The sequence below is a fragment of the Malaclemys terrapin genome, chromosome 12 (genome assembly GCF_027887155.1).
Source record: "Malaclemys terrapin pileata isolate rMalTer1 chromosome 12, rMalTer1.hap1, whole genome shotgun sequence".
Lineage (NCBI taxonomy): Eukaryota > Metazoa > Chordata > Testudines > Emydidae > Malaclemys > Malaclemys terrapin.
The window spans coordinates 32,763,034-32,787,242 of NC_071516.1; the positions used below are offsets into that span (position 1 = coordinate 32,763,034).

Sequence of the window (24,209 nt, forward strand, 5' to 3'; positions counted from 1 at the left end):
CCTCTAGCAGTACCTGCGTCTGATCGGTGTCCTCCACAGAATCAAGCACCATGGGCTCCTCAGGGAATTCGGCGAGCGGTAGGCTTGGCAGCTCCTCTGGGTCGCTTCTCTCCAGTAGGGTTGACAGCTTCTCCGGGGTCTGGTCGCCATCAGGCCTTGACTGGTATGGCCAGTCCTCAGGTCGGACACAGGCTGCCGGAGTCTCCCCAGCGGGAGCTAGGCCCCCAGCGTCTGGCTTCTCCGGCGGCCAGGCAGCTTCTGAGCCCTGGGATGCGGCTTTTATACTTCGCTTCCTGCGCTTTGACCTTTGGGGGGCAGGCGCAGGCTCCAGTGGCTCCGCCCACTTTGGCATCCAGAGGGGCTTGTCCCTCTCTGGGGCGGCTGGGAGCCAGGCCACCTCAGTACAGGAACTTATCCAGGATTCCGAGTTATCACCCTGCTTTGCAAAAGTGGTGGGAGATCTTTATAGCGAAGAAGAGAGTGAGAGACAGTGAATCTCCTCTGTACAGGTAGTCACTGCCATATACCGGGGCTGTGGGCATGCACACATCTACTTAGATTCATTCATTCATTTTAGAAAAACATCCACTCTTCATTTAAACATAGCAAGTGATGGAGAATCCACCACAACTAGAGTGAAGTGAATTGGCATCTGAGTCAACACCCACTGAAATGAGCCAGGCTATTCACCCCTCAAAACTGTTGTGTCAGGGTCTCTGCAGATGGAGCACCCCACTCCCCATGTCACTCAATTTCACCTGGTGGAGGCATTCTTTGCACTCTGAACAGCTGGAGACTAGCTGTTTGTAAATGACAGCTGAGACTGTAGAGATCCTGCACCCTGGCTAGTCCCTCATGCTCCCAGAGGGTAATGCCGGGTGCTGGAAACGAGACAGGACAGCAGAAATCGAACCTTCAGAAGTGGCAGCCGGGGGAGGTGAAGCACAAAGGGCAGCACCAGGCACTGTGTGTGGCTCCATCGCTGTGTGCTGCTGAGATGCTGTACGGGGCACAGTCCCAGCTCTCCAGCTCACCCCCAAATGCCCGGTGACTACGGCTACAGACACCACCAGTAACATGGCAAGAATCAGGCCTGATAATGGACCACAAACACGCTGGCAGCATAGCCAAAGCTACAGCATCACCTCACCGGACAGGGAGCTGAGAGTCTCTCTGTACGGCATGGATGAGACCACACCGAAATACTGCAGCCATGCTACCAGACCTCGCAATGGATCTCGCAGGCTGGCGGGGTCTGGGCAGAACTTGGATGAGAGCCCTCCAGCGAGGAGGAAGTGGTTGTGGTGACTCAGCAGGCAGCACTGGTCCTTAGCCAGGACAGATTCAATACACAGGTACATGGCTGGGGCACTCAGCTCTGGATGAGCTGTAAAATTGAGAGCCTTATCTTATTCAGTAAGGCCAGTCTTTCAAAGGCAGCGCCTCACTTGCTGATGCTACAGAACTGCATTGGTGTGTACAGATGCCAAATGGCTAGCTGGCTATCGCAGGAGGCAGGGTGGCCTCGTGGCTAGAACACTGGCCTAGGACTCAGCAAACCAGAGTTCTTTTCCTGCTTCTGGTCTGATGGGTGATCTTGGGGAAATCATGTTGCCTCCATGGGCGTCAAGTTTCCCATCTTTAAAACGGGGCTAATTATACTGATGTCCTCGGTCCAGCACTTTGACAGCCTATGTAAATTCACACTGATCATCTCATCTGACCTGTACAGCACAGGCCAGAGAACGTCCCCACAATAATCCCTAGCACAGGGCTTTGAGAAAAACAGCCAATTGATTTCAAAATTGTCAGTGATGGAGAATCCACCATGACCCTTTGTAAATTGGCCCAATAGTTATTCATTCACTATTAAAAATTTTCACCTTATTTCCAGTCTGAATTTGTCTAGCTTCAACGTCCTTCCATTGGATCATGTTAGACCTTTTTCTTAGACCTTTCTCTGCTAGATTGAGGAGCCCATTATTAAATATTTGCTCCCCATGGTGGTACTTATAGACTAATCAAGTCACTCCTTAACCTTCTCTTTGTTAAGCTAAATAGATTGAGCTGAGTCTCTCATGATCAGGCATGGTTTCTAATCATGGAATCATAGAAGATTAGACATTGAGCCATTGATCACTACCCGTTGAGCCTGACAATCTAGTCAGCTTTCTATCCACCTTATAGTCTATTAATCCAATCCATACTTTTTAACTTGCTGGAAAGAATACTGTGGGAGACCGTATCAAAAGTTTTGCTAAAGTCAAGATATATCACATCCACCGATTTCCCCATATCCACAGAGCCAGTTATCTCATCATAGAAGGCAATCAGGTTGGTCAGACATGACTTGCCCTTGGTGAATCCATGTTGACTGTTCCTTATCACCTTCCTCTCCTCCAAGTGCTTCAAAATGGATTCCTTGAATACCTGCTCCATGATTTTGCCGGGGACTGTAGTGAGAGTGACCGGTCTGTAGTTCCCCAGGTTCTCTTTCCTCCCCTTTTTAAATATGGGCACTATATTTGCCTTTTTCCAATCGTCCGGGACCTCCCCCGATCGCCATGAATTTTCAAAGATAATGGCCAATGGCTCCGCAATCACATTAGCCAACTCCCTCAGCACCTTGGATGCATTAGATCTGGACCCATGGACTTGTGCTTTTCTAAATAGTCCTTAACCTGTTCTTTCACCACTGAGGGCTGCTCACCTCCTCCACATACTGTGTTGCCCAGTGCAGCAATCTGGGAGCTGACCTTGTCTGTGAAGACGAAGGCAAAAAAAAACACTGAGTACTTCAGCTTTTTCCATGTCATCTGTCACTAGGTTGCCTCCTTCATTCAGTAAGGGTCCCACACTTTCCCTGACCACCTTCTTGTTGCTAACATACCTGTAGAAACACTTCTTGTTACCTTTCACATCCCTTGCTAGCTGCAACTCCAATTGTGCCTTGGCCTTCCTGATTACACCCCTGCATGATCTAGCAATATTTTTATACTCCTCCCTAATCATATGTCCAAATTTCCACTTCTTGTAACCTTCCCTTTTGTGTTTAAGCTCACCGAAGATTTCACTGTTAAGCCAAGCTGGTCGCCTGCCATATTTGCTATTCTTCCTGCACTTCGGGATGGTTTGTCCCTGCACCCTCAATAAGGCTTCTTTAAAATACAGCCAGCTCTCCTGGACTCCTTTCCCCCTCATATTAGCCTCCCAGGGGATCCTGACCATCAGTTCCCTAAGGGAGTCTAAGTCTGCTTTTCTGAAGTCCAGGGTCAGTATTTTGCTGCTCTCCTTTCTTCCTTTTGTCCGGATCCTGAACTCGACCATCTCGTGGTCACTGCTGCCTAGGTTCCCACCCACTTCTACTTCCCCTACCAATTCTTCCCTATTTGTAAGGTCAAGAAGAGCTCTGCCCCTAGTCCGTTCCTCCAGCACTTGTACCAGGAAGTTGTCCCCAACACTCTCCAAAAACTTCCTGGATTGTCTGTGCATTGCTGTATTGCTCTCCCAACAGATGTCAGGGTGATTGAATCCTTTAATCTTTTAATTATTCTTGTGGCTTTCTCTGGACTTTCTCCAATTTATCAACATCCTTCTTGAATTGTGGGCACCAGAACTGGACACAATTCCAGTAGCATTCGCACCTGTGCCAAAACAGAGGTAAAATAACCTCCCTATTGCTACTAGTGATTCCCCTGTTTATATATCCCAGGATCACATTAGCTCTTTTGGTCACAAAATCACAGTGGGAGCTCATGTTCAGTTGATTGTCCACCACGATCCCCAAATCATTTTCAGTGTCACTGCTTCCCAGGACAGAGTCCCCCATCCTGTAAGTATGGCCGACGTTCTTTGTTGCCAGATGTATACATTTACAAGTAGCCCTGTTAAAACTCATATTAGATTAAATCTCAGGAAAAACTTCCTACCTGTAAGCACAGTAGGACAAAGGGAACAGACTGCCTAGGGAGGTCGTGGAAGCTCCTTCACTGGAGGTTTTCAAAAGGAGGCTGGAGAGCCATCTGTCTTGGATGGTTTACACACAAGTCCTGCATCTTGGCAGGGGGTTAGACTAGATAACCTTTGCACTCCCTTCTAACCCATTGTTCTATGATATTGTTTGCTTGTGCCCAGTTTGCCAAGCGATCCAGAACACTCTGTATCAGTGACCTGCCCTCTTCACTATTTACCACTCCCCCAATTTTATGTGTCATCTGCAAACTTTATCAGTGATGATTTTATGTTTTCTTCCAGGTCATTGAGAAAAATGTTGACTAACATAAGGCCAGGAACAGATTTCTGTGGGACCCTACTAGAAACACACCCACTCGATGATTCCCCATTTACAATTGTATTTTGAGACCTATCAGTTAGCCAGCTTTTAATCCATTTAATGTGTGCCTTGTTAATTCTAGTTTAATCAAAGTGTCATGCAGTACCAAGTCAAGTGCCTTACAGAAGGCTACGTATGTTATGCCACCACTATTGCATTTATCAACCAAACTTGTAATCTCATAAAAAAAAGATATCAAGTTAGTTTGACAGGGTCTGTTTTCCCTAAACCCATGGTGATTGGCATTGATTATATTACTCTCCTTTAATTCTTTATGAATCAAGTCCCATATCCACCGTTTCATAATCTTGTCCAGGACCAATATCAGACTGATGGGAAGCCAAGCCTGGGGGTGAGACGTTTTAGTAGAGAGCAAATTAAGGTTGCCACTGACAAGTATGAAACATCCAGTGAAGTGATGCTATTGTGAGATAGAAAAGAAATGTTCTAGTTCAGTTTTACATAATAAATAACTTGTATTCAACCATTTTGAAGGACGCTGGTGAACCCTATGGTAACAACGTCCTGAGCAGACGTTATTCCTTAAAATACTCCCTCCCCCAATAAGGAGACATTTTAAAAACAAGCGACTACTACAATGTGGCAGGCCTTTCCCAGCGATGGCATGTGCTCTCTGTATCCTGAGGGGCTTGCTGTGAGGGTTGCTGTGACCCAGAAGTGTGAGAAAGGATCAGTGGCTTTGGGAACAGGGTTCTCTGGAGGTCAGGGAGTGGGAGTGTAAATCTGTTCGTGAATTCAGCCTTGGTGAATCCTTTGAAGCAGCTCAGCTCTTTCCTTTCTGCAGGGCTCCCTCCACATGTGGATTGACATGTTTCCAAATGATGTCCCAGCACCTCCCCCTGTCAATATCAAGCCACGGCTGCCAATCAGGTACAGGCCTGTAGGAGATGGGGAGGCACCCATTACAAACCCAGTGTTTATAATCGCAGCCTGGGGTCCCACTCTGCATGACTCCCGTGCAGTCTGTGCCCATGAAGGCAGTGACTGGGTGAGAAGGGCAGACCAACTGGTCTGTCAGCCTTGGAGGCTCACAACTAGGCCATGACAGTGGTACTGCTTCAGCTCTGGGCCCCTGGCACATCTCCATGGCTTCCTCTCTATGCTGGTTCAGGGGGGCTGCAGGCCTCACCTCATCCTGCTCTCCTAGGGACTCCCACTGCCCCCACATGCCGTGTGGCTGAGAGGAGGGAAAGCTGCTCCTGCCCCTCACACAGACGTGGCTGGGAGGAGAGGTGTCCCTGGGTTTACGTCTGCTCCAGGCGGAGACCAAACCCCAGACAGCAGCGTCTAAGCTGAAGCAGTACCATTGTCAGCACGCAGCTCAGCGCAGGTGCCTCAAAAACCTAAGGCTGGGCCATTATTGTTCTTCTTGCTGCTGTTTCTGCCTGACTCATGCTGGGCAGATTCCAGTACGCTGGAGATGTGCTTTGGTTCAGACACCTCTTTGTACTAGAGTCTGCAAAACTGGGCCAGAGTGACATGAGAGGGGCCTTCTGTGAGGTGTCCTGGGCCCCTGGCCTGAGCTGCAGCAGGCACAGCACTAGGCTGGGTGGCCGGGCTGAGTGGGTGCTGGTGCAGGCCATTGTCCCAGGGGGTAGCTTCGCCTGGCCCTGACAAACACTGAACTGGAATGTGCTTCTCTCACCTGCCCTTGGCTTTCCCTTCTGGTAGTTACGAGCTGCGTGTCATCATCTGGAACACAGACGACGTGGTTCTTGATGACGTTAATCCAATAACAGGAGAAACCTCCAGCGACATCTACGTGAAAAGGTGCCCGAGTTGATGGGGAATCATATGAGCAGAGACAGCCACAGGGCCAGAGAATGAGTAGTTGGCCTGTCCAGTCTGACCCTGCCTGGACACTGTGCAGCACTCCCTACTGCCTAAGTCCCCCAGACATCACCAGCCCCTCCTCGTATCTCACCAGCCATGGGGCCTCCACCTCCTGGGGGAGTCTAGCTCACTGTCCATTTAGTCTACCCACAAAGGCCTTGGCCCTGATACCCAGCCCAGACTTGTTCTTCAGAACACGTCAGTCCTTATCCCTATGACTGAGCCTGCCCAGGCCCTGTCTCCCCTTAACATGGGATGCAGATTCTACACATCTTGGACCAGCTTACCAAAGTGTGCAATTCCTTCCTGCATTTTTTTGCATCAGCAACTAGTTGTGGGCTCAGTTCCTATTACTTAGAAAACCAAGTGCCTGATTTGTCCCCATAATCCGATACTGGACCATGTAAATGGTGGGGTTTGAACCCCCAAAAAAGAGAGGCTGGAGAGAGGCCCCTTTAGAGCTCTCATAATGGCTGTGGCCCAGCATAGACCTGGCCCCCCTGACATGCTCCTGTCTGCCTTTGAATCAATTGAGCCTCGTTGGCTAAGCCTGTTATTATTTGTTGCCGTGAGGCTCTGTCAGGCAGTGACTGAGCGCTGCCCCTCAGCCTGGGGCCCTCGCTCCCAGCACCCCCGCAGCTTAGTGATGCTGACACTTGGGGCTGCTTTAACATGACGATTGATGTTAATTGAGCTTCTTCTGCAGCTGGATCAAAGGTCTGGACCATGAGAAACAAGAAACAGACGTTCACTTTAACTCCCTGACTGGGGAAGGCAACTTTAACTGGAGGTTTGTGTTCCACTTCGACTACCTCCCTACCGAGAAGGAGATCTCCTATAAGAAGAAGGACTCCATCTTCTCCCTGGAGGAATCTGAGTTCAGGGAGCCAGCTGTCCTGGTCCTTCAGGTCTGGGATTATGACAGGATTTCAGCGAATGACTTTCTAGGTACAATATCCTCCTGCTGAGAGAAGGGGGCTGTTTCTCTGTGCCTTGCCTGCTCCGCTTGCCCAGGCTACCCACCCTGAGCTTTGCAGGAAATGGCTCCCAGTCAAGATGAGCTGGGGCTGCAGGGAGCTCACTTGCCCTCTGTTATGTTTGCAGGCTCCCTCCTGGCCCACTGGTAGAACTGCTGCTTACAACACCAGGGTCCTACCAGGTTCCAGTTGACTCCTGGCATTGGGATTAAACTCTCTCATTCAAGCCAGTTATTCATCTTCGGACCCATCTCTGCACTGTGCAGTACTGTTCCCCCTAACCATGGAACAGGGGGCGAGTGAGCAGCTTCTTCCAAAGCTGACCCCACTGCTGCTCTGCATAGTGACCTTCACCTTCTCTCTGGCTCTTGCATAACCACCTTCCCACTGCCTCTGAGCTTCCCCTGTCCAGGGACTTGGAGCCCTCATGCAGCTTTAGAAATACTGTTGTGTCAGAGGATCAGCCTGAACCAGGGCCTTTGATTGCAGGAGGAAGCTTTCAGCCTAGAGGTAGTGGCTGGTGATGCTGATGGCACTTAGGTGCCATGGTGGCAGGTGCCTTAGAAATATCATGGGCAGACTGCTGACAAGTCTTCTCTCCTTTCAGGATGTTCCTTTCATTCTCAGACTGTGCAGAAAATGTTCCCTACTTCTGTTAGGCTTAAGTTATCCAAACTTTGAACCTCGGCCCTAAACACTAGGCCCTTTGAGGGGAACATAAGCATATGGATGTGCTATATAATACACCTCTACCCCGATATAACGTGACCCGATATAACACGAATTCGGATATAACGCGGTAAAGCAGTGCTCTGGGGGGCGGGGCTGCGCACTCCGTTGGATCAAAGCAAGTTCAATATAACACGGTTTCACCTATAACGCGGTAAGATTTTTTGGCTCCCAAGGCCAGTGTTATATCGGGGTAGAGGTGTAATACAGACGGATGGAAATTTTCTGCTGAAACAGTTTGGGTGGAAAATGCCAATTCACTGAACCTGGAGCGTTTCATAGACACAGCTCAGATTCACCACATGTTCAGTGTTCTGTGGGAAACCTGCCACCTTGCCAGGCTGCAAAGGAGCCCAGGATTCCAGGGGCCACAGCTCTGAGACAGCCCCACCGTATAGGCTGCCCCATGCTCAGGAGACCCCAGTCTTCCAGATTCTAGGGCTCCAGGGCACACAGCCAAGCCAGGGCTTCCAGGTTCCTGCTGTGGAGCCAGGAGCCTGAAAGCCCTTGGTCAGCTCTTGGTTCCACAGCTGGGAGCCTGGAAGGGCAGAGAACTCCCTCTTCCAGGCTTCCTGCTGCAGAGTCAGGAGCGTAGAGCCTGGGCTTCTTGTCTAGGGTTACCATTCGTCTGGATTCCCCCGGACATGTCCGGCTTTTTCGAGTTAAAAATAGCGTCCGGGGGAATTTGTCAATGTCCGGATTTCCCCCCATGCAGAGTGTGCGCGCGGCTTACAAAGCAGCCGGGGCTCCGACAGCCAGAGCCAGAGCCCTTCCGTCACTTCCCCCCTCCTCTCTCCTGAAACTTGACACCACTCCCCTCCGCTCTCTCCCTCCCCCTCCCTCCCTGCATTCTCAGATCACAGTTCGTCTGGAGCTCCGAGCCTGCTCCCCTCCCCCGCTGTCGAGCGCGCTGCTCTGCAGCACAGTAAGAGGTCCGGGGGTCAGAGAAGCGGCAGGGAGGTTCGGGGGGGGGGGGAAGGAGTCAAGAGACAGGGAGCAGGGGGAGGGTTGGATGGGTCAGGAGTTCGGGGGGGCTGTCTGGGGGTTGGGGGTGTAAAGTTTTGGGCAGTCAGGGTACAGGTGGGGGGGGTCTCAGGAGGGGGCAGTTAGGGGACAAGGCACAGGGAGGCTTAGGTAGGGTGTGGGGTTCTGGAGGGCAGTTAGGAGCAGGGGTCCCAGGAGGGGGCAGTCAGGGGACAAGGAGCGGGGGGGGGTCGGGAGTTCGGGGGGAGGCTTTCTGGGGGGGTGTGGATAAGGTTTTGGGCAGTTAGGGTACAGGTAGGAGGTAGGGTCCTGGGGGGCAGTTAGGGAGAGGGGTCTTAGGAAGGGGCAGTTAGAGATAAGGAACAGGGAGGCTTAGGTAGGGGGTGGGGTTCTGGAGGTCAGTTAGGAGCAGGGGTCCCAGGAGGGGGGGGACGGGGAGCAGAGGGGTTTAGATGGGTCAGGAGTTCTGGGGGCGGCTGTCAGGGGGTGGGGGTGTGGATAAGGGTTGGGGCAGTCAGGGGACAGGTGGGGGTAGGGTCCTAGGGGGCCAGTTAGGATGTGGGGAAGGTCTCAGGAGGGGGCAGTCAGGGGACAAGAGGCAGGGAGGCTTAGGGAGGGGGTGGAGTCCTGGGGGGCAGTCAGGGGACAAGGAGTGGGGGGGAGGGTTGGGGGTTCTGAGGGGGCAGGAAGTGGGAGGGAGTGGAAGGGGCAGGGGCGGGGCTAGGACAGGACGGGGGCGGGGCTAGGACAGGACGGGGGCGGGGCTAAGGCAGGGCTCCTCACATCCTCTTTTTTGATTGTTGAAATATGGTAACCCTATTCTTGTCCCCATGGTGAGGATGCCCCAGAGCTGCAGGCCCTTAGAGCCCCTGGTGCTGCTGGGTGAACCTGACATTCCTGTGGTAGCAGAGGTTCTGCTCACAGCAGCAGTGAAACTGACAAGAATGGCATTTGCAATGTTGCTGTAGCAGTGTTGGTCCCAGGATATTGGAGAGACAAGCTTGTCTCTTTCACCAGCAGAAGCTGGTCCAATAAAAGATATTCCCTCCCCCACCATGTCTCTTTAAGAATGTCAGTTTTACTCAGCTGCTGTCGGAGTCCCGGGAGCTGGTTTTGTGTGGGAAGCAGCATGCGTCAATGTTTCTGAAACAGTGTTTATTCAGGATTTCTGGTTTTCAGGAAATTTCTAAAAATTTAGATTCGTTACGATTTAGAAAAAAACAAATTTTTAAAAATGAAATTTCCTGTGAGCTGGAAATCCTGCATTTCATCCAGCTCTGGGTAACACCTTTAACCCCAAGAAAAGCTCCTTTTATTCATGAACCCATTGCCAATCAATTCAAAAGGCTTCATTGGCATGGAAAGGCATATAAAGCAAACCTGCTCAGCAGTGACATCTACTGATGGCAAGAAGAGAACATTAGACCCAGAGCATCGTGGTATTTCTGGGACATGAGCTGCTTACATTTGTGACAAAGACACAAAATGAGGGAAATAGAACTGGAGAGAGCTGGCGATGGTGCTGGCATCCTGGCTGTAGCCTGAACAAAGTGTTCTCCCACCCCAGTGTCAAGATTTTATCATTCTGTACTGAACATGAGGGACAAGCTGGGGCGTGAGAAGAGGGTAGATTTAGACCTAGAGGTATTGATGAAAGGCATAATGTGGCATTGCTCAGCTGTGACTCTGTATAGGAGACAGAGTGGTCAAATGGCTAGGCCGGAAGAGTGGGACTCAGGAGATTTGGTTTCTGTTCCAGGCTGTGCCACCAACTCAGCATGTGAGGCAAGTCACTTCCTCTCCCTCCGACCCTCAGTTTCCCCATCCCTAAAGTGAGGATCACACTCTTGATGGATCTTTGCTTTGAGAGCTACCAACAATCACTGCCTGTGACTGATTCTCTGGGGATTGGGATGGGTGCAGGCCAAGCAGCATGTTGATGCTGGCCCTAATGTGTTACTTGCATTTACATTAATGATCGACCCCTGAGGTCCTCACTTCCTGCCTGTCTTTGAAGGGTCCATTGAACTGAAGCTGAACGACATGGTGCGGGCAGCCAAGAGTTCTGAGCAGTGCACCGTTAAGATGGCCAAGGAAAAGGCCACCCCCCGCTTCTCCATCTTCCGGAACAAGCGGATGAGGGGCTGGTGGCCCTTCATCAAACTGAAAGACCAGGAAGATGAGGAGCGAGAGGAGCGAGAGGCCAAGGAGAAGAAGAAGAAGAAGAAGAAGAGGAGGTCGATTAAGCCGGAAGACATTGAGTTTACAGACCCCAGTGGGAACAAGTACCTCCTGACGGTAAGGAGCAGGAGAGAGGGGCAGAGCCCTTGTGCTGTGAGGCAGTGCTCAGTGCCTGCCTGAGCTCTGTGGAGTGTGAGGCCTGCAGCTGGGCACTGGCATGCCTATGGCTAACTGCAAAAGCTTTGTAGTGGGCGTGGGGCTGCATGTCCCAGGACCGGTGGGTATGGCAGAGAGCGTCATAGCTTGGTCCAGCTCAGCACTGTTCAGAGCTTGTTTGCTTAGCTGAGTGGTCTGCTGGGGGCAGCAGTGTCCATGGGAGATGTGCAGATGAGAGGAGGAGGGCTGGTGTGACAGCATTGTCATTGGTGGGGGTGCTACTGCTTCTCTGAGTCCCCTGTTCCTGGGCACAGGGCAGCCTCCTCTCCCGGCTGGTTCCAGCTTCCTGCCTGGGCTAGCAAGAAGTCAGGCCTGGTTTCCCAGTGAGCTCAGCTGCCTGGATCTCGCAGATGTTTCACTCTTTCCTGCCTGGTCTGTGATTCCTGTCAACAAGCACAGGAGAGGGCGTGGGGTTGGCTGCCCCAGGATTCCCCTGGGACTCAGACAGAGCCTGACACTGGCAGTTACCAAATCAGCCATAGCGGTGAGATGTGTTCCTAGACTTGGCAAGCATTTCCCCCAAGGCCCTGAGCGGACTCCTGTGGTTTGAGTGAGGACGCTCCCGCCAAGGGCAGGAATATTTGGTAGCCGGGGATGGGGGCTAGGAGCTGAAATATCCCCTGACCTTGGCAATGGTTAGTTGGAGTTTCCCAGCCGGGAAAAGGGTGGCCAGGAGGTCCTGGGGCTCTGAGTGGCCATGGACAGGGCATGTGAAAATCAGCAGGTGTGTGGGGACAGGTGTGGCCAGGATCTCAGCAGAAGGAGGGGAAGGGGCTGTAGCCTGGCGTGCTGCTGATACGCCTGCACCAGGTTCCCCCTCTCGCTGCACAAACCAACCAGGTGCCAGCAGCTGAGGAAGCATGGCTGCAATGCGCCCGTGCTCACAGCTCCATGCAGCAGCACCTAGCGGTGTCCCAGTGGGACTCGGCCCCATGGTGGAATGCAGGCTGGGTTCAGTGTGCCGGGAGGAAAGTCATGTTCACTCCCGGTGGGCTGCTGGGACAACGCCTCTGGCTTCTCTCACTGGGCAAGTGGAAGAGGGAGGCCTTTTGTGCCTGATCTCTGGAGAGGGCAGTCATTGTGCTGAGCACTTGTCTCGAGTGGACATTCGCCGGTCCTGTAGCATCCCGTGCTCAGGAGGATATATCTAAAGCACCAGGAACGGCACTGTGAGGGGGGGTATCAACCTGCACTGGGCAAACGGGGCAGCGCCACTCGACACACCGACCCCCCATGACAGGCACAGTGCACAGAGCCCTGCACTGGGCAGCTCCTGCTCTAAGAGATGAGCCTTGAGGAGGTGGCTGCATGGGCAGGCAGCCTGCCAGGGCTCTGGGGGCACGGGTGTGTCTGGATGCTGCCTTGACTCGCTCCTGATGGCACTGGCGAGAAGTGAGTGTCAGGAGCTGTGAGAGGCTCCTGAGGCCACTCTGTGCAGGGGCCTGGGACACAGAGGCCAGAAAGGCCCCGAGGGGCAGATTTTCAAATGTATTTAGGTGCCTGTAGATGCAGATAGGTACCTGGTGGGATTTGCGAAGTGCCTGAGCAGGTTTGGTGCCTGACTCCCACTGAGCAACCGTCGAAAACCTGGCCCTGCGACTCTAGACGAGACAGTATCAGCCTGGCTCGTCCTGAAGACACCAGTGTGTCTCAAGTGCGTTTCTCTGCAGGGTAAAGTGGAAGCTGAGTTCCAGCTACTGACTGTGGAGGAGGCCGAGAAGAGCCCTGTTGGTCTGGGCCGAAAAGAGCCTGAACCCCTGGAAAAGCCCAAGTGAGTATCAATCATAGAATCACAGAACTGGAAGGGACCTCAAGAGGTCGTCAAGTCGAGTCCCCTGCACTCATGGCAGGACTAAGTATTATCTACCATCCCTGACAGGTGTTTGTCCAACCTGCTCTTAAAAATCTCCAATGATGGAGATTCCACAACCTCCCTGGGCAATTTATTCCAGTGCTTAACCACTCTGACATTTCGGAAGTTTTTCCTAATGTCCAACCTAAACCTCCCTTGCTGCAATTTAAGCCCATTGCTTCTTGTCCTGTCCTCAGAGGTTAAGAAGAACAATTTTTCTCCCTTCTCCTTGTAACAACCATTTATGTACAGGAAAACTGTTATCATGTCCACTCCAGTCTTCTCTTCTCCAGACTAAACAAACCCAATACTTTCAAACTTCCCTCATAGGTCATGTTTTCTAGACCTTTAATCATTTTTTTGCTCTCCTCTGGACTTTCTCCAATTTGTTCACATCTTTCCTGAAATGTGGCGCCCAGAACTGGACACAATACTCCAGTTGAGGCCTAATCAGCATGGAGTAGAGCGGAAGAATTACTTCTCATGTCTTTCTTACAACACTCCTGCTAATACATCCCCGAATGATGTTTGCTTTTTTTGCAACAGTGTTACACTGTTGATTTATATTTAGCTTGTGAGCCACTATGACCCCCGGATCCCTTTCTGCAGTACTCCTTCCTAGGCAGTCATTTCCCATTTTGTGTGTGTACAATTGACTGTTCCTTCCTAAGTGGAGTACTTTGCATTTGTCCTTATTGAATTTTATCCTATTTACTTCAGACCATTTCTCCAGTTTGTCCAGATCACTTTGAATTTTAATCCTATCCTCTGAAGCACTTGCAATCCCTCCCAGCTTGGTATTGTCTGCAGACTTTATAAGTGTACTCTCTATGCCATTATCTAAATCACTGATGAAGATATTGAACAGAACCGGACCCAGAACTGATCCCTGCAGGACCCGACTCTTTATGTCCCTTCCAGCATGACTGTGACCCACTGATAACTACTTTCTGGGAACAGTTTTCCAACCAGTTATGCACCCACCTTATACTAGCTCCATCTAGGTTGTATTTCCCTAGTTTGTTTATAAGAAGGTTGTGTGAGATAGTAGCAAAAGCTTTACTAAAGTCAAGATATACCACATCTACCCCTTCCCCCTATCCACAAGGCTTGTTACCCTGTCAAAGAAAGCTTTCAGGTTGGTTGGACCTGATCTGTTCTTGACAATTCCATGCTTTTACTTATCACCTTATCTTCTAGGTGTTCACTAATTGCTTCCTTAATTATTTGCTCCATTATCTTTCCGGGTTCAGAAGTTAAGCTGACTGGTCTATAATTCCCCGGGTTGTCCTTTTTATAGATTTTTTATAGATGGGTACTATATTTACCCTCCTCCAGGCCTCCGGAATCTCTCCCGTCTTCCATGACTTTTTGAAGAGAATCGCTAATGGCTCAGAGATCTCCTCAGCTCCTTAAGTATTCAAGGATGGATTTCAGCAGGCCCTGTCGACTTGTGCCATGTACACGTGCCAGGCAGAGAGGCATTGGAATGTAGGCTGGGATTTGATACCATGCCTGCTCTCAGCTTGGGTCAGCCTGCGCACAGGCACTGAGGGAAAAGGGAGGAGCTTTCAGGCTTAATGGAACCAAGATCAGAATCCAGAGACACTAAGTTGTTGGGGACTCCGGGGCTCAGGCTGTAGACGGAGTCCCTGGGGTGAAGCCATCTCCACTGAGAGTGTGGGCTGAGTCCCTGGGGCAGAGCCATCCTGGCTGAGGCTGCAGGTAGAGTCCCTGGGCAGAGCGGTTCTGAAATATTTACTGAAACAAGCGACAGGGCTTGTGTATCACTGTAGTTGTGCCTGCACTAGGATGGTGCACTGATGTAACTACATTGGTTTTAGTGAGCTAGTTACATTGGTGCAAAAATGGAGAACAATTAGTTAGCTGCCAGTGCAGTCATCCTCCAGCGCTCTGCAGGCCCTGCCAGATGTTTCCCATGGCCTTCAGGTGTGTGGTCTGCATGCCTCAGAAGATGAAAAGTGTGTGTGTGGGGCGGGGGGTGAAAAGTCCCTCCCTCCCCCCCCGGGAGAGCCTATTTGTCATCTACAGCGTGGGTGCCTTGCAGAACCCTGGTCTAGTGCAGGGTCCAGGCTCCAGAGAAAATAATACAAAAATAACAACAGCGATAATAATAAGTAAATACAAAGATTTTGTGGTCTGTTCAAAAGTGTCTGGCAGTCCGGATTTGGCCCGCAGTCTGCTTATCGACTACCCTGGTCTAATGTCTGTGCAAGAATCCTACGAAGCCTCCAGATTGTGCTGGCAGTGAAATGAATGCAGGGAATGGGGTCCTGTTTTGAAGGAAGACATTGTGGGCACAGGCATCAATTTGAGTTTGGGGGCTCAGGGATTCAGGCTGATCTCCACTGATCTAGTACCTGGTTATCCGCAGCCCGTGAGTAGCAGCAGCTACAGTATGTTGTAGATTTCCAGGGCTCTGAATTCGACTGGGTGAAGCTTTGTTTTGCTTTGTCTGAGCTCAACAGCCTTTTCCTTTCTCTGTTCTAGCCGTCCAAAAACATCCTTCAACTGGTTTGTGAATCCCATGAAAACCTTCATCTTTTTTATCTGGAAGCGGTACAAGAAGTACATCATTGCTTTGGTCATTATTGCTGTGGTGACCATCTTCCTGGTCCTTTTACTCTACACAATGCCTGGGTACATCAGCCAGAAGATCATCAATGGATAAGTGCAGTCAGAGACTGGGCTCCCCAGAGGACCATGGCTGTGGCTCCAGAAATTGACACTTTATACCAAAGTTTTTAAGGACAGTTTGCCAGTGACTGAAGGTGCTGGGACTCTTTGTAATGCTTCATCAGGAGGAAGAGGAGTGGAGAAGCTGCCCTTTCTGGGTAGTTGTATTTCACGCTTAGAACTTGTGATACACTGTGATCGTAGCACTGTGGAGCAGAGCGATAATGATTTGGGTATTGTTTGGTTTTCGTTAATTGGGAGGAATCTGTCCCAGCTGGGGTTGGCTGTGGGGAGATTTGCAACAAACATCAGCTCTGTACCTCTCTCCCTTGAGCTAAGCAGAGGAGCTTCTCTGAGAGCCGTGGGAGTAGCGGTGCTGCTTTCGCTGCATGGCTTCAGTGTAATAACGCGGAGGCTTTTCACCTGGAGAGCTTAGCGCACTTTACAAGGTGGCTGTCCCCTTTGTACAGGTCAGAGAGTCGGGGCACGTCTACACTATGGAGACTACAGTGCTATGGCTGTACAGACACAACCTATTCCAGCGGACACCGGGGGTTAGGTTAGAGCTGGGTCCGTCAGGGGGTGTTTTGTCACAGCTCTGACTGATGTAGCCGTGTCAGCCTGGCGGTCAAGTGTAGACCAGGCCTCAGTGGCAGAGCTGGGACCAGCAGAGTGACAAGTAGAGAAACTAGAGAGGAGCTGCAGCAGGCCAGCAAAGTGAGGAGCGGAAAAGAATGAAGGAGCCAAACTGGTTGTGACCCTCACCATGACCTGGGTACGGGTGAGGGACAGGCAAAGTCTGAGGCCACTTGTGAGCTGGGAATTCCCAGCCAGGCGAGTCTTCCCCCCCCCCCCCCCCAGCCCACCCTTCACACTGCTGTTAAACACGCGTCTTCCCACATAGTCAGGCTGGACTTGAAGCTCTCTTTAATCCTTGTGTTAGACCTTTACTCCCGCTGGAATAGAAAACCCCAAAGGATCTGACCCATTACCTGGTGCTTCTCTCCACTCGGCATTTGCTAGGGTTTCCCAGCTGGCTTTCAGAGGCCTGGTCTGTACCCAAACTTATCTCAGCCTAGTTACATTGCTCAGGGCTATGAAAATGTCCCACCCTGGGTGCTATTTGGGTTCCCTAACCCCCACTGTAAATACAAGAATTCTCCCATTGACCCTGCTGCCGCCGCACGACGGGGCAGGTTAACTAATAACCCCCCTTGAGTTGCTGTAATAAGTGTCTACACTGCAGGGATGCAGTGCAGCTGTGCCTCTGGCGCGTCTGTAGTGTAGCTATACCTGAAGAGTGTGAGGGCTACTTGTTTGTCTGGTTCAGACTTGATCCCAGGGCTTCCTTCTCTCTCACACTAACTGAGCGGGGGGATTAACAGTCACTCCTGTGTTGTGTTTTGCACCAGATTTGTAGATATTTATATGGATGCTATTTATATGAGCAGTGCAAAGTGGCACCAGACTGAGGTAAATCAACTGTTGAGAAATATCCTCAGAGCAGCTTCCACCTCTGTTGCATTCTTTGCGCTCTGGGTTTTGATTTTACTGATACAAGTCAGTAGGGATACGATTTTGTCATGGTAAAATTAAGCAAAATTCATTGAATAGTCACACTAAAAATGTACAAAATCAGGGTATGGTCAGGGGGAAAGGGGGCTGAAGCTGAAGCCCAAGGCAGGGTGGGGCTGACAGCCCGAGTCCCCCTGCCCTGGGGCCGGCACTGAAACACCAAGCCCTGCCACCAGGGGGCTGAAAGCTGAGTCTCGCTGCCACGGGGGCTGACAGCCTGAGACCCTCACCCCGGGGGGCTGACACCCCGAGCTCCACTGTCCCAGGGGGGGATGAAGCCAGAGCCCCGCCGCCCCAGGGGGATGAAGCCAGAGTCCCGCCGCCCGGGGGGGAGGGATGAAGCCAGAGCCCTGATGCCCCAGGGGGGAGGGATGAAGCCAGAGTCCCGCCGCCCCAGGGAGGGATGAAGCCAGAGCCCCGCTGCCCCAGGGAGGGATGAAGCCAGAGCCCCGCCGCCCCGGGGGGGTGAAGCCAGAGTCCCGCCACCCAAGGTGGGAGGGATGAAGCCAGAGTCCCGCCGCCCCAGGGAGGGATGAAGCCAGAGCCCCGCCGCCCCACTCACTGTCCAGGAGGCCCCTGCTACTGTGCACTGACAGCGCTCAGCTTGTGCAGACATACACATGAGTGCACTACAAATAGTGTATCTGGGGAGCCCCAGCAGCAGCTCATGGCAGCATGGGCTAGCAGTGCCATGTACGTGCGCATGGGGTCCAGGCGGGTTTGCACTCGGAGGGACTGGCCCATGCTGCCACTCGCCGCTGCCTGTGCTAGATGGCTACACTGCTGGTTTTAGCACATTAGCTCGATGAGAGCCAGTGCGAGTATGTCTGTGCAAGCTGGGAGTCACACCCCAGCTCCAAGTGTAGACGAGTAGCCTCAACGTTCCCAAGTGTGCTTTGATCTGTCTGTTGAAACAGCAGCGTGCTACACCCCCTAGTGCACATCAGTGTGCTACACCCCATTAGTGCACAGTAGTGCTACACCTCTTAGTGCACAGCAGTGCTACACCTCCTAGTGCATAGCAGTGTGCTACACTTCCTAGTGCACAACAACAGGGGCCATACAGACAGGCCTGGTCTACACTGAAACTTTTGAGCAGCATAGTGACAGAGCGCGCCCTGAGTGATGTAGCTCTACCAGCCTAAACCCTGCTGTAAACGTGGCCAGGTTGATGGGAAATTCTTCCATCAGCTACCACTGCTCAGGAAGGTGGATTACCTACATCCCCGGGGAAACCCCTTTTGTTGCTGTTGGAAGCAGCTACAGTACCGTGTTACAGTGGTGTAGCTGTGCTGCTGTAGTGCCTGTGTGTAGACTTGGCCTTAGCGCATGGTAGGCTGGAGCGCTGTAGATTTACACCCCAGATTGCCACATACTAATTCGCCATATAGACAAACCCAGTGTAATTAATTTAGCGGTTGCACCCAACATGCATATTTCGCCTCATCTAATCTCATGCTTCACTGCAGGCTCAGCTAGCCTGGGTTTGCTCTTCAGTTACTGGCACAGAACAGCACCACCGCACATTCTCCTGCCCTGCCCAGATCCTCCGGTTTGTGGGTGGGACTCACAGCTGGTTACCTCTCCTGTTCCAGCTGGTTTGGGTGCTGCCCATGCAGGCTAGAGCTGGTGAGGTTCCTCCCTCTGGCAGATGGCTGGGAAGTGACGCTGTTAGACCACGATTAGAAAGGGCCGTCTGCTTGCCCTGGCGTTGCCATGAGGCCTGGTCTCCACTAGGCAGTTAGGTCAGTAGAACTACGTTGCTCAGGTGTGAAAAACACACACACACACACCTCCCACGGGTGATGCAGTTAAACCGCCCTGACCCCCGGTGCAGACAGCGCTCTGTCGACAGGCGACTTCTCCCCTTACCTAGCGACTGCCTCACGGGGAGGTGGAGTAACTACACCAATGGGCGATGGCCTCCCCTCAGTTTGGCAGAGTCTACACTGACGTGCGTCAGTGTTGTAAGTGTAGACAACCCTCAGCCAGACTCCTGGGGGGACTGAAACCACCAGACTAGTAACAGATCCAGAGCCACTGAGCTCTTTAATATGAGAGGTTCCTGCCGCTCAGCATGGGCAGTAATGGGCCAGGGCTGTCAGTGGTTTCCTGCCCCATGGCTGCAGCAGGCAGCAAAGAAGGGCCACCTCACTTCCAGAGGTTTCTATATGAAGCCAGCCAGGGCCTTCCAGCTTGTCCATGGACTCTGCCGTTGTGTGTGTTGAGGGAAGGGCCTGAGACTAGCTGTGTATTGGAGAGGCAGTGCTGAGCAGGGAATGTTGGTCTGCAGAGCCCCAAGCATGATTGTGATGCTTCACTTGGGGTCCCCCTGTGACTCCTCTCAGCCTCAGCAGCTGCTAATCTCTGGGTCAGCTCCCTGACACACCAGCCTGTCTGCCTTGCCAGCAAACTCCACAGGACTCCATCAGTTCAACCTTGCCTAGTAGGCAACAGCCAGGGGGCCCAGTTCCCGAGCTCCCCAGAGACATCTCCCTGCAGTGCCCAGTCCCTCTCCCCCTGCTGCCTCCAAAGAGACAGTATGCACAGCAGCCTGGTAAGTGAGCTGAGAGCTCACTCTCCAGGTTACTACCCTGAGCTGAGATGGTTTTGTAGTAAAACCAGAATCAGTTTATTAACAAAGGGCAGAGATTTAAGTGCTGATAGGAAAGGATGAAAGAGACAGGCAGAGTTACAAATAAAACAACCCAAAACATGCTTCCTAGTGACTCAAACTTAATTTCAGCACGTTACAATTTCTGTCAAAGCAGGTTTCTCACCTCTAGTCAATTTCCAGCTCCTGTTGCCTCCCAGGCTAAGAAGATCCACTTTCATTAAGTCCACAGGTGCAGCTCCCCTTTGTCTCCTGGGGATCGATGACTCAAATGTCTCTGGCCCCTTTCTCCAAAGGTGCCACAGGACCCTCTGTTGCTCTCTCCATATATTACCCCAAAGTTCATGGTCTCTGGTTCAAGAGCCAGGAGGGCTCCCCATGGTGCAGGCTCCATCCTCCGAGGTGACTGTTAAGTGGTCATCTCCCCGACTTGCTGGCTTTGTTTACCTTATATGTAAATGTATTTTCAATTGTCCTCTGCAATCAAGCTGGCCAGCAAGTAAATGCCCATTCCTTTGTCTAGGACAGGCTGGGTCGATGGGCTGCCTGGCAAACACATTTTAAGACCATATTTCCGGCGTCTGTAACTCTTTGTCCATGATTTCAGGACCACTGGACTGCCAGTTTGCAGATGATACTTTACATGATGCCGGCTAGCTACAGTGAGTTGTGGCCTGGTGTGTGCTCTGCCAGCTAGCCCTGAGGGGCTCCCAGGAGCAGTGTCACTGAGGACAGACATGTTGCCAGGCTGCAGCTCAGAGCCTGTTACAGTCAGCAGGAATGATCTTAACCGGGACCTGAAAATACTAAAGCAACTGACCTGACGTGTGCTCTCCGCTCCCCCCGTGAGCCCCACCCCCGTGCTCCTGGCTGCCAGCTCTTCCTCGGTGAGACCCCCAGGCTCAGCCCAGCCTAAAGCCTCAAGGGCTGCAGCTTTGGCCAGTTGTGTGGATTTCCTGGCGCTTTCTTACCTTCTGTCCCAGAGGAGGGTCACAGCAACAGCCAGCCTCAGCACCCACCTTGGGGTCAGCTGCAAAGCCCCTTACAAGCCCCAGGGGCCAGGAGAGACTGCACGGGCCCTTCCCGTCCCACTCCTCTGCCTGCACTGATGCCAGCCACAAGTCCAGGCCAGAGGCAGCAGGGTCTGTGTGCCCCAGAGTGGGGCTCTGGCCTGCTGCAGCCTCTCAAAGAGGACCCTTTCCCAGAGCCCCTGGAGGGATTCTGGCTGAGCCAGGCCAAGTGCCCTGGACTCCTGCTGCCACATAGCCCCCGTCTCATCCCCGCACCCTGCCGCCATGGTGGCTCCAAAGCCAGCATGTGGGGCCTAGACCCACACGTGCGCTAACTCGGGGGTGTTTAAAACGTCACGGCACGCCAGCTTGGACTTGGCGCAGCCTTCACACCCACCACAAACACACACGCGTGAGCACACACCACCATACCGTGCGCACACGCTGAGGAGGGAGCCTGCATGGAGGCTCCCTGGAATAGGTCCAAAAATCTCAGCCCTGTGGTGGTGGTGGAGTGTGCAGGCTGGGCTCGGCCCACCACTGCCCCGGCCACCTCCACCCTGCTGGGACTTCAGCCCTTCCCTTCTGGCTGCGGAGCTGAGGCCTGGCCAGCTCCTGGGACCGGGAGATGCTGGGGCCATTTAAAGCACTCATGTGGTAGGCTGGTGTCTGGGCTAGTGCTAGCCTCACACAGGGCCTTTGTGTTCAGTGGTGCCAAGAGCTCCCTCTTGCCTTATCCCCCCCGCCCTACTGTCCAGGACACAGGGCTCCGCCATGGAGAGGGAAGTGCTAAGTGCGTGGGTGCCTCCAGGAATGGCCAGCATGGCATGTAGCCAGAGCGCCTCCCTATATGCTGCTCTGCACTGCCTGCCTGCCCGGTGGGAGGGCCGCAGGGGCCTGAGTTCCTGGGGCAGATTTTGACGTGGCTGTTGTTTCTGGCGGTGTGGGTCAAGGTGCATAACAGCACAGTCCTTCTCCCCAGCACGTGGGGTGGTGGGCCAGCCCTGTGGGGAGGACAGGTGTTGGAGGTGGCATGACAGGCGTCTTGGAGTGAACTGGGGACTTTGGCGATGGGATAGATTTTGTAGGGGCCCGGGGCTGGGTGGAGTGTTGTAGCAGTGGAGGTTGTGGTTGGGAGCAGTGGTGCTAGAAGACCAAATGTCCATCTAGCCCAGTATCCTGTCTTCTGACAGTGGCCAAAGCCAGTTGCCCCAGAGAAAATGAACCGAACAGGTAATCAAGTGATCCAACCCGTCGCCCATTCCTAGCTTCTGGCAAACAGAGGCTAGGGACACAACCCCTGCCCATCCTGGCTAATAGCCATTGATGGACCTATCCTCCATGAATTTATCTAGTTCTTTTTTGAACCCTGTTATAGTTTTGGCCTTCACAACATCCTCTGGCAAAGAATTCCACAGGTTGACTGTGTGTTGTGTGAAGAAATGCTTCCTTTTATTTGTTTTAAACATGCTGCCTATTAATTTCATTTGGTGACCCCTATTTCTTGTGTTATGAGAAGTAGTAACACTTCTTTATTGACTTTCTCCACACCAGTCATGATTTTATAGGCCTCTGTCATATCCCCCTTAGTCATCTCTTTTCCAAGCTGAAAAGTCCCAGTCTTATTTATCTCTCCTCAAATGGCAGCCATTCCATACCCCTAATCCAGTGGTTCCCAAACTTTAACAACTTGTGAACCCCTTTCACCAAAATGTCAAGTCTCGTGAACCCCCTCCTAAAAATGAATATTTCCAGGGATTTTCTCCTTCACCTGAGTATAAATTATAAAAGCAGTGATCTTGGAAATATAATTTTTTTTATGACATGCTTATTACACACTATTTATTATTAATTATTATTTATTATTACAGTATTTTTACTACATTATGAAAACGGCAACACTCTTCCAAGATCTCACTTTCGTAGCTTGTATCACTTTGAATAAGCTTGTTATAAGACAAGGCTCCTATGTTTCATCAAGAAGTATCAGATGTTAAACAGCATGAAGGTATGTAAGAAGCCAACACAAAGCGCTCCTCTTATACAAGCATTCAGGTCTTGAGCAGTTCAAGCAAACAACACACGTTACAACAAAGCTTAAACTTGTTCTTCATAATGCTTTTAAAAACAATACTAGCTGCCTATTTAATTTTAAAAAACAGCAAAAAATATCCACCTCCCTTTCCATTTCTTATAAGTCGTCTTGAAGTTTAAATCTCCTCAGTGTGATAGATGTGCTTACTTTGATCTGCTTAGCTCTTGGAAATCCAGGGGCTCTGGGCTGCTGGCCCCGTGCTGCCCGGGGTCCCTAAGGACAGCTCTGTCCACCATTAGGGAATTTTTCCCCGAGAACCCCCTGTAACATTTCGTGAACCCCTGGGGGTTCACGAACCCCATTTTGGGAACCACTGCCCTAATCAGTTTTGTTGCCCTTTTCTGAACTTTTTCCAATTCCAATATATCTTTTTTGAGATGGGGCCACCACATCTCATGCAGTATTCAAGATGTGGGCGTACCATGGATTTATATAGAGGCAATATGATATTTTCTGTCTTATTATCTATCCCTTTCTTAATAATGCCAAGCATTCTATTTGCTTTTTTGACTGCCGCTGTACATTGAGTGGATGTTTTCAGAGAACTATCCACAATGACTCCAAGATCTCTTTCTTGAGTGGTAACAGCTAATTTAGACCCCATCATTTTATATGTACATTTGGGATTATGTTTTCCAGTGTGCATTACTTTGCATATATCAACATTGACTTGCATCTGCCATTTTGTTGCCCAGTCACCCAGTTTTGAGAGATCTATTTGTAGCTCTTCACAGTCTGCCTGGGATTTAACTACTGTATATTGAGTAGTTTTGTATCATCTACAAATTTTGTCACCTCACTGTTTACCCTTTTTCCAGATCATTTATGAATATGTTGAATAGGACTGTCCCAGTATAGACCCCTGGGGAACACGACTATTTACCTCTCTCCATTCTGAGAATTGACCATTTATTCCTACCTTTGTTTCCTATCTTTTAACCAGTTACCAATCCATGAAAGAACCTTCCCTCTTATCCCGTGATAGCTTACTTTGCTTAAGAGCCTTTGGTGAGGGACCTTGTCAAAGGCTTTCTGAAAATCTAAGTACACTATAGCTACTGGATACCCCTTGTCCACATGCTTGTTGACCCC

General features: G+C 51.4%; 1 protein-coding gene across 2 annotated transcripts in view; it reads left to right on the forward strand.

Annotated features, from left to right (window-relative positions):
- Positions 1-17,318, forward strand: part of LOC128846629 (fer-1-like protein 4) — a 144,901-nt gene extending 127,583 nt beyond the window's left edge. For both annotated transcript variants that reach the window (XM_054045862.1, XM_054045861.1), the window contains 6 exons: positions 5,139-5,224; positions 6,026-6,124; positions 6,894-7,135; positions 10,895-11,175; positions 12,945-13,045; positions 15,638-17,318. In XM_054045862.1, coding sequence (XP_053901837.1) covers positions 5,139-5,224; positions 6,026-6,124; positions 6,894-7,135; positions 10,895-11,175; positions 12,945-13,045; positions 15,638-15,818 — 990 coding nt within the window. In that variant the 3' untranslated portion in view covers positions 15,819-17,318. The remainder of the gene's footprint in view (positions 1-5,138; positions 5,225-6,025; positions 6,125-6,893; positions 7,136-10,894; positions 11,176-12,944; positions 13,046-15,637) is intronic.
- The last annotated feature ends 6,891 nt before the right edge of the window (positions 17,319-24,209 follow it).